Source organism: Silurus aristotelis, assembly GCF_946808225.1.
Source record: "Silurus aristotelis genome assembly, chromosome: 7".
NCBI lineage: Eukaryota > Metazoa > Chordata > Actinopteri > Siluriformes > Siluridae > Silurus > Silurus aristotelis.
In genome coordinates this window covers 13139839-13153448 of record NC_139580.1, presented here as the reverse complement: position 1 = coordinate 13153448, position 13610 = coordinate 13139839, and the positions used below count along the sequence as shown (strand labels likewise).

General features: G+C 37.4%; 1 protein-coding gene across 1 annotated transcript in view; it reads right to left on the bottom strand.

Moving 5' to 3' along the window:
• brsk2a (BR serine/threonine kinase 2a) overlaps positions 1 to 13610 on the bottom strand; it is a 187007-nt gene that overhangs the window by 73979 nt on the left and 99418 nt on the right. The window contains exon 2 of the mRNA XM_083545824.1: positions 11017 to 11111. Within this exon, the coding sequence (XP_083401950.1) occupies positions 11017 to 11111 (95 nt within the window). The remainder of the gene's footprint in view (positions 1 to 11016; positions 11112 to 13610) is intronic.

Below are 13610 nucleotides of genomic sequence, written 5' to 3'. Positions count from 1 at the left end.
CAAGTCGTTTCATCTCCAAGGAAAATACACTGAATAAAACCTTATTATATCTTTACATACTCTTTCTATTATGTTTTTATACAAGATTTGTTATTTAGAAATGTATTTTCCAATTTAATAACATGAAACATAAAAACGGGGTGTCATTTTGAGGGTTGGAACGGATTAATGCCATTTTAAGTATTTTCAATATGGAAAACTAATTTGATGTGCGAGCAAATTGAGATACGAGCTCGTCCACGGAACGAATTAAACTCGTAGGTCAAGGTGCCACTGTATTTCTCTCGGGAGTTTATCTTTTGTCATCGAAGTTTTTTCTCCCGATGCCGTGCAGCTCAGAACACAGGTGAGGTGCGTTTTTTCGTTTCCGTTCAGAAATTTCATTGGTCTAATGTTATGTCGCTCAGTTTTTTGGCTTAAAGTTTGTGAAACCGGGAAAAACCCAGGAAAAATTCATAAATTAGCCGCTTCGTTGTTTAAGCTGCGGGTTTCAAAAAGTGGGAAGAAAGTAGCGGGTTATAGTCCGAAAAATACTGTAAATGTATTATGTGAACTATTATATCTAATATGTGATGAACACTTAATGCATAAGTGTTGGCAGAATTGTTAAAACAAGTTGTTCTTTGTGTAAAAAGGATGAGCTACGTGTCTCATAGCTGGACGCGATGAGGTGATCAGATGCGGTGACAAATCCATGGGTACTGCATAATCAAAAGCACACCGCAAAAGATTTCAAAGACTAAAGAAAAAGACTTTAAGGGAAAGACAGAATTGTGACGGTGAAACAAGCCAAAAGCGTATAAGACTGATTTTTCATCATGTGCGTGTAATGGTGGAGGAGGAGAGGAGGGATGATCTTCCTCAGAGACACCGAAAGAGAAACGCGCACCATCTATAATCATTTAGCAGCGAAAGCAGAGAAATGAAGGCACGAGAAGTGCTTGCACTGTCCTCCTTGTGTCAGGATAACCAGATTAGAGACATCCACGGCTGCTCCTCTTTCATCTGAAACCTCTGCGTTTTTTTCACATCCCTCTCAATCACCCTGTAGCTTTTCACTATCTTACCATCCCTCCTTCTCTCTCTCTCTCTCTCTCGATTTTTTCTTCATCCCCTTTTTAATGGATTTCAATTCTGTTAGTTATGTCTTTCTCTCACTCTGTCTCTGTCTCTGTCTCTCTCTCTCTCTCTCTCTCTCTCTCTCACTAACACACACATTTCAGTGTCAGTCTATCTAGTGTCAGTGTGTGCATTTTGATGGCCATCTCAAGGTTCATCCCCCCTTGTCAAGTGTAGAGGCAGGTTCTTCGCACACATCTGTGTGTGGGTGTGTGTATGAGTGACTCTAAGTGAAAGACCATGATACCACAGGTGTGCTGCAGGAGTGGGTCCACACTACATTATGGGGTGATAGAGCATAAGTCATTTTCCTCTTTCACTCTCGCTCCGTATCCTGCTCTCTCGTTTCACTCATTCGCTTCAGGGGGCAATTATTTCAGTCTCGACAGACCTCGCCTTTCAACTTTTTGATGTGGACTTCTCATGTAGAACAGGCTTTCAATCTCTCTGCTTTCATTACTACATTAACATTGTCTATTGGTTACGTTTTTTCCTCCTCCCAATCCCTCTTATGATATCCCACTGCTCTATGATATTCATCATAATCTAAGAACCCCCACCAACTACAACCAGCCCAGCCTCCATGCCTCCAACCAGACAAAACTAAAATACTTATCCTGTATACTGCTTTGAAACAGCTGCCATAAACAGCAACAATGGAATAAAACAATGGGCAGAGCACTAACTGTCAGGCTTTCCCATCTCAGCGTTGGGTGGGGGGTTGCCCAACGCTGATCAGGTTGATGACAAGCCAGTGGGGAAATGAGGGAGATGAGGCAGATTGAGGGCAGCAGGGAGCATCTAATCCAACTCCCACCTCACTGCCTAATACTCACACCACAGTAGATTAAGGAAACAGCTGTAGAGTAGATTGTCATTTGGTATGCCACTGCACAAGAAAATCGAATCGAGTCGCCCTGCAGATGCAGGTGATGACTGATGTACAAGAAAACATGGCTGACAGAAAATTTCCCAATCAAGGTGAAAGAACAAATTCGCTATTCTGGATCACAAAGCTTTTGATGCGACAAAGCAGAATCTCCTTAATGCCAAGTGTCCGTTTTCTAATCTTCTCTGAACAGGCCTGCGTAAAAAGAAGGATTTATAATGGCATGACCTACTTTATGCAAAATCATAACTATTTCTGTCCAGTGGCTATAAAACTTTAACACTGTGACAAAGTGTGGGACCTTCAGATGCAACTGTTTTCCTACAGCTTTTTTGTTTCACAGAAAACTTCTTTTTCCCATCATGTAGCTGTTTAGTACCGCAGCTTACAATGATCATATTTGTCTCATGTGCTAAAAGTTTAATTGTTTATTTAATAGCGTTTCTTTAATTCTCAACCTGAACGCATCATAAGGTTAATTTCTTAAAGAAACTGCACATCTACCTATTTATATTACAAGAGGAAAACACAATGCCATTTTCTCTTTGCTCATCATTAATTAAATGTATAAATAGTTCCTCAATAAGCTATTTTATCCATCTTTCTTTTTTTTTTTTTTTTTTTTGCAGCCATTTTTAGAAAGCTTACTAATTTGCCATTCCAGCACAACCCCATACACATATTTAGTGTTGTGCATTGTTGCACAAGATAATATACCCATAAACTTGCATCAGATCTTGTTTTTGAATGAGCAAAAGAAAAACAAGTTACTGACCTGCAAGCAGAAATGTTTGGTTTTTAACTCTTAAAATTAAAATATAAACTTAAATAAACTTGACTCGGTTTACATGTCTCCATTAAAAGCATCACTGACATTGTGATATTAACAAACTGACTTGATTTGAATTGTATCTCTTTCACTGATAATAGTAATGGTTTGACAAACCGTGATATTCACTGTGAGATGAAATCAGTTTTAGATGTTGCCTGGATTTACTGCTGCAATTGGGAAACTGGCTCCTTACACAATAAGAAAGCCTGGATAAGGTTAAAAAGTCCATACAAAAGTTCCCATATCATTATGGTGAATTACATTCATATTTTTTCATTTATTGAATGTTTCCAAGTATAATACAGGCATGCAAACTCTAATTTGGCTTACAACTTTCAGACATTGCATTTTTCAGCATTTTGATTTTAAAATGCTTTCTGCCTTTTTCTAAAACTTGCTCATTTTTGTTTTATGCATACAATCATAAGATTTGTGTCATTTCCATCAGGCATTTATTAACTTTTTTTTCATTAAATTTATGCAGTTAGACGTGTATAGTCCAGCATTCATTCTTTCAGAAATTGTTATCAAATAATGTGAAAACAGTGTTATTAAATGGGTTTTTGGACGAAAATTTTATAAAAAAAAAAAGTGTAGAAAAAAATCAGCAAAATGAATGTAAATGTAGACCCAGTCATCTAGGCCTGACATGAAATATTATGAGTTGGAGAATAAAAGCTGATGTTTAAAAAATATAAACAATTTAAGTGAATGTATAGGGAAGAAAATCACCACACATGCTTGCATATTTTGTGTGTGAGTAAAAAAAACACAAATATTCTATAGAGTTGATCTTTGTTCTTTTTTTTAGAAGGCCGAGACATTGTTTGCATTTCAGTCTTGTGATCTCTTAATGATCGCACTTGTTAGACGACTTGAGATCCTCAGCAAATGTATTTAATATATCTGCTGCTCAAGATAAAGTATAGGTTTTATTGATATTCACAGTTTGTAGATTCTTTAAATGGATATCAGTATCTTTCTGACTATTTTTCCCCCTCATCGGTCAGAAGTAACACAGTCACACTGACACAATCACTAGCTTTCAACTTTGTCTCATTCTTTTTACAGACTATCAAATTCTAGACACTCTTCCTCCCTCCCCCTCTCCATCACTCTCTGCTCACTGCTGTCCCGACTCTCTTCAAAGATGCACAGAGTCACCATGGATAATGAATATTAATCAGGCCTGAGGCAAAAAGAAACCAGAATCAGAACAGAAACGTGTAGATTGGCAGACCGGGGCACACACTGTCATGTCTCTGCTTCATAGCCTTCATTAGTACAGGGTTGTATGCATCATATGTACACATACTTATACACACACACACACACACACACACACACACACACACACACACACACACACACACACACACACACACACACACATACCCCAGTGGGTTGGATTGTTAGTTGCTGTCAGCAGGAGTGTGCTTTATTTGTGTGGACTGATGTCCACACAAATACACACACACACACACACACACGCATGCTAACTATTCCCTTAGGACTCAATTTGACACAGCATCACATGTCACACACTGCAGTGCTCAATCACACACATTGTTCCTCTTCACAGCAGACATACACACACCATACATACATATACATACACATATATATATATATATATATATATATATATATATATATATATATATATATATATATATATATATATATATATATATATAAAAATTCACTATATCTTATATGCTATTATATGTGCTATGCATTGTAAAGACAAATAAATAAATAAACTAATTATGAAATATATGTATCTGTAACTCATTTGTACCAGCATAGAATATCTTAATAAACAATATGTTAATAAATATAATTATATAACGATAGTGTTTCGCATCATCAATCCATGCAAAACTCTCAAGTCAGTTAACATGTGTACTTACAATATTTCGATTTACAGCTATAGAGAAATAAACAATTAAAAAGTTTATTTTCTACTAAAAGCATAATGGATTCCCCACACTACATACTGTACAATTGTATAAATATAGTGTTAATAATTCATAATGCATAATCAACAATGCTATAAAAACGTGTAATCCATTTTCATTCATACTTGATCAACATATATAATGAAAGTTAGGAACATGTATATATAGTCAAGTCAAGAGGCTTTTATTGTCATTTCTACTATACACAGTGGTACACAGTACACAGTGAAAACGAGACAATGTTCCTCCAGAACCCCTGGTGCTACATTAAACAATATAGAGCTACAACACACAACATGAAGTGCATCGAGTGCAACCTTGTGCAAACAGTGCAGACGAAAAAACAGTACAGACAGACAATGCAGACCGAAAGACAAACAGTACAGACAGACAGGCAACACAAGTCCCAGTGTGGGACAATACATGTAACACAAGATAGCACCGACCAGTAAACCTAATGTATACTCTGAATATACAGTACTGTGCAAAGTGGAATAAAAAACTATAACGGAAAGTATATGTAAACAAACACAATGTAGTGCAAAAACAGCAGTAGCAGCAGTCAAGAGGTTCAAAAAACAGCATGTAAACAGTGTAATACGGTTAAGTATAAATAATTATAAGTGGTGGTGGAATGGATTGAGATCAGCAATGAGTGTCAGGTTGTACAGTTCGGTAACACACAGTTGAGTGTGTGTGTGTGTGTGTGTGTGTGTGTGTGTGTGTGTGTGTGTGTGTGTGTGTGTGTGTGTGTGTGTGAGATACAGTTTATTTATACAGATGACACGTACAGTTATATATAAACTCATTCTGCTAACGTCCAATTCAAAAGTCATCCAGTGACCAGAAACTCATCTCTTTTCCCATCTCTACTTCTCCATTCCCATTCTGCCGAGCCTTACTTTACCACATTTACTATACATGTGCTTTCACACTAGACTGGCTATCCCACAATGCCAGTGCCCCGATGTGAGTGAGTAGGTGTTGGGGGCTTTCCAGAGACCCCATGAGTCTTGTCACCTCTGTTCCGCTGCAGCAGAGCCATGCTGCCCAAGCAACTGTGATGCCAGGCGTACACCGTTCTGCATTTGCATTTAAAAAGGTGACATTTGGGGCTAGAGAGGAGGGAAAAGGGAGGGTGTGAGTGCTTGACGTCCTCGTGTTCAACACAGTGACAGCACAAGACAATGAGAAGCAAGGAAAAGCAGCATGACGCTTCTTTGTCCTTCCTTATGTGAGTGAATGGAATCAATTAAAGCCACTCATTATTCTGAGTTCTCCACTAGGACCCAAGTGATATGTAAATTATGTTACTGATACATATGCTGATCCCAAGAAGCTAATATTTTAAGGCAACCAGTTATATCAACTGAAATAATTTTTAAATATATGAATAAAAATAAACAGCAGTCATTTTAGTTCAACCATAGCCAATCCAGCAGCTCTGAGGAAACTGGAGAAGAATTAACATACAAAGACTACAGTACAGGATAATTACCATTGATACACTCAACACAGACAATAACTCGAGCTCAAAAACAGGAAACTTGGAGCTGTGAGATGACACCCCCTGCACAATTACCACTTCAATCTGGCTAGAAACAAAGATAAAAAAAACCTAAAATTTATATTAAACATTTTTCATCAACTGTTCAAAAAAGTTGTAATAGTAGTAGTAATAGTAGTAGTGTGCCTGTTCAATTAAAATGTATTGAAATCATAGAAAAAGCCCACAAGTCCAGTAAACCTGACTTATTATATAGAAATTTCAGTTGGACCCTGATGACCGAAAACCTTCAGAGCAATTTGGGCTTCACCAGTGTCATATTCAGAAGCAGGTTATTGCTGATCATTTCGATAATCCAGGTCTTCCATACCGCCGAAGTACATCACTGTTCTCGGGGGAGGGTGTTTAGTTTCCCGGTGGTAGGAAGAGAAGGAAGGCTCAGAAACACCACTGATGAGCTCGTTAACTCTGCAAGGGGTCCTGCATGACCTGAGTGAGCTCAGCAAGTGCAGTGAAGAAACAAGCAGGGTGTATGACTTAAGTTGTGCCATCTATCTGGATTGCACAAAGATCTGGCCTCGCAAAAGGCCAGATCCAAAATTCTGATATTATGTTTATGAGCACACAATTATACTAGTTGTGTTTGGACTGAGCTCAGTGAATATACAAAAATACACTCATTTAGAAAACATTGGAAACACCATATTCGGAAGGCATGTATACAGTATGTAAAAAAAATTTAGCCAGTATACACTAACATACCAACTGTAGCCCATCTGGACACATCTGGTCTGGCCAGATGTGCTCCTATGTTGATCCCTTTTGCATGATGGATGGGGATGAGCAGGGCTGACGAATTGTACACAGTAACAGATGGGCTACAGTCGGTTCCTCTAGACCTACAAAGTGACCTATATGGTAGATTTTACCTCATAGAATTGCATCTGGGTGAATATAATTTTACAAAAATACCTGTGTAAAAATACAGAGCAGTACAGAAAGTAGATTAAGCGAACACAGCATATTTGGACCATGTGCTCCCTCGGGCAGTGGGAACTTCCCAGCTTGGGGTCCATTTATATGGGCCTTGCTTTAATCACATCACACAGAGCCAGCGCTCTCTACACTAATTAGACTGTATTGAATTCAATATCAACAAGTTTCATTGAAATGCTGGAAGCAATCCAAAATCCACAAAAAAGCTCCATTTAATAAAGCTTTTTATTTTCATTTCACATTATGGCACTTACTATATGAGTAATATGCAAAGATAAATAATCATCTGGCATCAAAAACGATGAAACGCTGACTGAATCAATTAAAGATTATTTTCCTACTACCTTATTATCCAAAAAAGGTCTATTTTCTGATTATTAACCCATGATACAAATATATGTTGTTTGTGAACGAAAGGTTGGTCGTATGATCATCTATACACATCATTTATGTGTCATGTGCCTCTGACTCACTATCTTCCATTATTCTCACTGTTTTAAAATAACAAGACAAAAATACAAGCTATTTTTTGTTAAACAACAAAACCCTCCATCACTATATCAACAATTACAATTTGCTTTATTAGTCTATTTACGTGGCTTATACATAACACTAGTCCCTTTGAATGATCTACTACTACACATATGACTGTAGATCAAACACATTATTATACAAATGAGAACTGCCCTGCCGCTGAAAGTACAGTCAGAGCTACTGTAAATAACACCATTGTGGTATAAAATATAATAAACCAATGCCACTGTATTTACTGATATATCAAATGTGTCTTAAGGTCCTAAACCTAAGGTTAGGTTTTAGTGTGTCTGTCAGCAATGATTTGGGAAATGTTACTAGAAATCAGAATTTCTGTAGAGAAAAACAGGATTATATAATGGAATAACAGGACATGTAACACTTTTTCAATTATAATAGTCAACTTGCTCAAAGCATAATCACAAGTAATTGTCAGAATGACATCAGCGTTCAGAAAATGTCTTTAGTTCAACCATAGTTAAAATCACTGCCTGCATACTGAATAGGTAAAGCAAGCTTACTCAGTAGTAATTCCATGATTTTACCCAGAAAGCAAAATAAACCTGATCAAAGACTCAGGTTGAGTCATGCAATGTGTCTACCTAAAAGTACAGATTGCTTTAAAGCAGAGAAGAATGATGACATAATGTTGATAATGCTTTTCTGCTAAAGTGCTACACGTACACTATACGAAAAAAAAAGTTTGTGGACAAATAATCCTAAGAATCGTATTTGCTTTTTTTAACATCCCATTCCACATTCAGTCACCATTTGGGAAATTCAGGTACTGGTGTAGGGTGAGGAGGCCTGGGGTGCAGTCAGTGTTTCAATTCATCCCAAAGGTGTTCAACAGGGTTGAGGTCAGACATCTACTATATAGCAGAACCACTCATGTAATCCAGGTAAAGCATATCTTACTGGAGTTTGCTTTGCACAAGGGCATTGTCATACTGGACAAGTTTGGGTCTCCTAGTTCTAATAAAGGAAAATTTGTAATTACCACATCCCAAGACATCCTTTGCAATTGTTTTCCTAAAGGTTTGTGGTAACATTTTTGGGCAGAACCACATATGGTTGGAAAGGTTAGGTGCCCCAATACATTTTCCACATAGTGTATCTTCCTGAATTTTAATTCTATCTATTTAATACCGGTTTTTAATTAAACATTCTTAACTGTCATGACTTTATTGACAATTCTCTCACATCCCAACTCTTCACACAAACTTATTTTAGAAAATACATTTCCTGGATTCCCCGAGCATAAATAAAAAAACAACCCAAAATATATCCAGTTCCGCCCAAGGAAATACAAACACACATCATGCATTCCCACGGCCAATCAGCCTCGAATTAAACACTGAAACGAGGCAGCAGAGGATCCACTGCAAGGTTGACTAATAACCAACCATGAAATAAGGTTTTTTTAAACAAACCACTGGATGGCTCACTATGAGGCTCTATTACCCAATAATAAGAAACCCATCATTTTATATGTCTCTTGCGGAAGACAATTATACTTAATCAGGTTACTGCGCCCTCAATTTCACTCACCACGTTCCCAAGGCCACTTCCATCTGAAGAGCTAATAATGGACTGAGCTTCGGCAGGGGTCTCGTTTTACACGCAATAAATAATGCAGCAAATTTAGAGGTGTCATTCCTGTGTTCCTAAAATTCACACATTTTTATTGCCCACTTCAGGGGTATGGGAAAAGATGATGACAGAGCCAAAGAAAAAGGGGCAATCTGAAATAGAGAGAGAGAGAGAGAGAGAGAGAAAGAGAGAGAGAGAGAGAGAGAGAGAGAGAGAGAGAGAGAGAGAGAGAGAGATGGCACTATGTAGTCTCTGAGTAGATTGTGGATTATAGTGAGTAACACACCTATGTGAAATCTTAACAGCATCATACTAAATCCCAGACCAGGAAATACACAGTTCAGAGTTTTTCTCCACCACAGGATTTTATTTATTTTTTCAATCGATTTTAAAATATATTCTATAACAAGCAGGTCATTTTAATGGGATTTTGAATACATAGAACAAAAATGCATATAAATTAGGATTTAATGTTCCCTGTGATGATCTAGAGAAATTTCATTAGAGCTTGTTTTTATATGGATTCCCCAGCATTCCTTTTAGAGAAAGCACCAAATACAAGTTTGTGAAAGATCTGGAATAATACTGTTACTTCAAGTTATATTTGAGATTTAGTCAGTGTCAGTGGGTATGCAGAAACCAGATATTTTGCAGAGTTAGCTGATATGTTTAAGTCAAACATGGTTTAAATTCTTGTAGTCTAACTGACCATAAGAAAAGCTAGAACTACATGTAAACTAAAGACATTTACAATCCCAGAATTGGGATTTTACATTGGGCTCCTAAACGGCATTTGACCTAGTGTGTGGCTCTGACATGAGCGGCATAAGCAGCAGTTTGTGAAGAAGTGGTTGCTGGCTTCAAGTGTCTCTGAAGTTGTACATGTAGCCCTCACCATTCCTGGTTAGTGACTGTTGTGTAATAGAGGAGATCTTTATCCAGAATTGGGAATGGGGTTAAAATAAAAGAATGCTGTCACAAGCTACAATTTCAACCTTAAAAAGGGCAGAAAGCGAATAATCTTTGATCTTTGGACTTTTTACAATATGAAAACAACAGATATTATAGCTGGAGTAAATAAGACTATTCGTTAACAATATGGTGCATTGATTTGGCTATAATATTAGTTGGTGTGCTATCAAACAGTTGATATAGGATATTATCTTTTTTTGCAATCTTGTCTTCCAGACCACCGTGTGAATTCCATTTGGTTTGATTAAGTCGCTGATTTAACGCTCACAAATTTGTAAGTTAAAGGAAATCATCAGGCTGATGCTCTGGGGAGGAAGAAAATGGGCTGGATAAACATTCATTTTGCAATATCTTTACATTTATGCACCTGATTCAGGCCACATGAAAATAAAATTGTCCCATCCCCACAGCTTTATGCTTCCTGGTGTCTGATACACTCCTTTAGTCTGCACTGATTCAGGTGGCTGAGACTGTAACAAAACTCAACATTGAATCCAATAGCCACAATCTAACCAAGACCCAAAAAAAAAAAAATCTCATTGTGCTTTATATCCTTTATCCGTTTAGGCTTTATTGACTTCTTCCTCTGTTGGGAGAGATGTACAGGGCTTACCTTCATTAAGACTGATTCGCTAAGCTTCTCTCGGTTGACGATCTTTACGGCGACTTTCTGACACGTAACACAGTGTATTCCCAGCTTCACCAGGCCTAAACATAAGGAAGAGAGGCAAAAGCTATAAATTAATCAACGAAGCATTTAATAAAAATACAGTTCCACATAGCAAACACTTTCATAAGATTCACATTTAAATAACCCACATTAATTCAATCTCGGTTTACAGTACGGTTGTAGCAGCTTCTCTTGTTGTTGATGGTCCCACATGGCAGAAAAAAATATGCATACTTTCCATACACAGTTTATCCTAACCGCTTACACTTTGCTTCAGTGGATATTCTTTTACCTGTGTGCCGTGCACTTCTGCTGGAAATATATCAAGCTATAAGAAATAAGGCTTTTTATTAAATATTGTGTTGTTATTGCTATTTTATAACTATGATTTTTTTTTTTAGTGCAGCAATAAATTGGCAATACATCAGAACCCAATTGATAATCATTTTAATTCTTGCCATCTTCTCATTCATGAAGCATATTAATCTGCTTTTGTTTTTAACTTTCAATTTACTCTTGCGATTAATTTCACAAAGTATGCAAGCTTCAAAGAACAAAAAACCTACAAAAAACTAAAACAAATCAACAATATTGGATGTATAAACCACATGCAGGCAATATGCATATTCTAAATGAGGAGGGGGAAAACAACTGACTCAAGCACATGCATAGCTCAACTGAGTCATTTTGTCAGAGTAAATATTAACATAACTTTTATACTCCATCCACCAACATTTAATACATACCAAGAGAATGGAGATGGAATGTCATGAAACTTTATTGTGTTGTGATTGGTTCTCTTGATGGCGTTGTAAGAGGCTATCGTCTGTGTATATTCATCTACATAACTCTTCATATCCTGATGAAACTAGCCAGACGCTATCTCTGAACACACTACGCATTCCATTCCACCCTCCATACCCCCATATCAGCTATAGGGGCTCCTTGATCTCCACCTTTTGCAGCAGCAGCATAGTTCTTAGGATTTGAGGAAGATCAGTGATTTACAAACCTGCTAACCTGAAAGAGAGTGAGTGCCCTTGGAATTTCGGTTGTTACTGTGCCACTAACAACTTTGGTTTGCTATTAGGGATCAAAATTTACTTGTGGATTTTTGTCAAATATCTCTGTGTTCTATTGTTAAACGCTGCTCTCACCTGCCACTATGCTGCTGTGCTGAAAGTGGTCAAATTCTCGCCTCACGCACTGTAACAGCACCCCCCCCCCCCCCCCAAAAAAAAAACCACACACACACACACACACACACACACACACACACACACACACACACAGAAGAGTACACATCCAAGGACTTTTTTCCAGACAAAAATCTTTATCCTGAAAGCCGTGCACTCTACAACTGTTGAGCAAGCGTTTTTAGCAGAGGTGAAAGCCGCCGCAAAGATTTTTTTGCCTGCGTCGTCTAGGCCCTAAGCGCTTAAATCAGCGTGTGCAGAGTATAGAGAGAGAGTTCATCGCCTGTGCTACACCAGATAATGAATATTTCATATCTTTATAATTACCACAGACACATGCATGTATTGCGGGAAACACAATAAAAGGAAGCCTAAAGGGAAAAAAGGGCCACGATTTACAGTAATAGAGGATGAAGAGATGTACAGTACATGTGGATAATGAAGTGTAGAGACTACACTCCAACAAGCACAAGAACACCCTGTCCAAACACACTCGGACGCTCGCATATTTCTTTTAGGGGAAAATGTGTTTTAAGAAAAGAATTAATAGTGTGAGAGAAGCAAGCTACAGATAATTAAACATAATAATAACTTCGTAAGAGTATGCGTTTGGGTTTGGAGGGGGGTGAAGTCATTAGAGTTTGTATGACATTCAGAGCAAAACCATGGATAAACTCACAATCTATTTCAATAGACCGCGTAAAAAAGGTGACCGATCGCATCTACCTGAATTTTATCAGTCTATCAAAATTCATGCTCTGCTTCTGTGCATAATACACTGATCGTACTCTATTACTGTGAGGGATTCCCATAAATATATGAGCTGTATTGTAATTGCATACCAATCCTATTGTATTTACATTATTGTATTAGTATTACAGTTCTACAAGCTTAACAGCACACTGAGCTCATTATGTGTGGCTAATAGAATTGCTTAACACAATTTCAAATGATTATGCAAGCCTAGATTTGCCCAACCACAATCCATCGGTTTTTCACTTCATGCTCGCAACCACTAAAAAGTACTAAAGCTGCACGTATTTATTAGTTTCCTCTCAAATAATTTAACCAACCTGCATTGATAGATTGTAAGTGCTTCTTTGGATGTACTACCTACCAATTGCTCATTCGTATACCTAAAATCTGTAAAAAATAAAAATAAAAATTAATAAATTAATAAATAAAAAAACATCAAGGGTCTGCAGACAAACTTTATCATATTTTCATCATATTGTGTCACATTTCCTCGGAGAAGACTGACAGAAGACATAATGAACAGGGTGATTCTCAAACTGATCTTTTTTACGTTTGTTATTTTTGGTTTGGGATGCAGCATGTAAT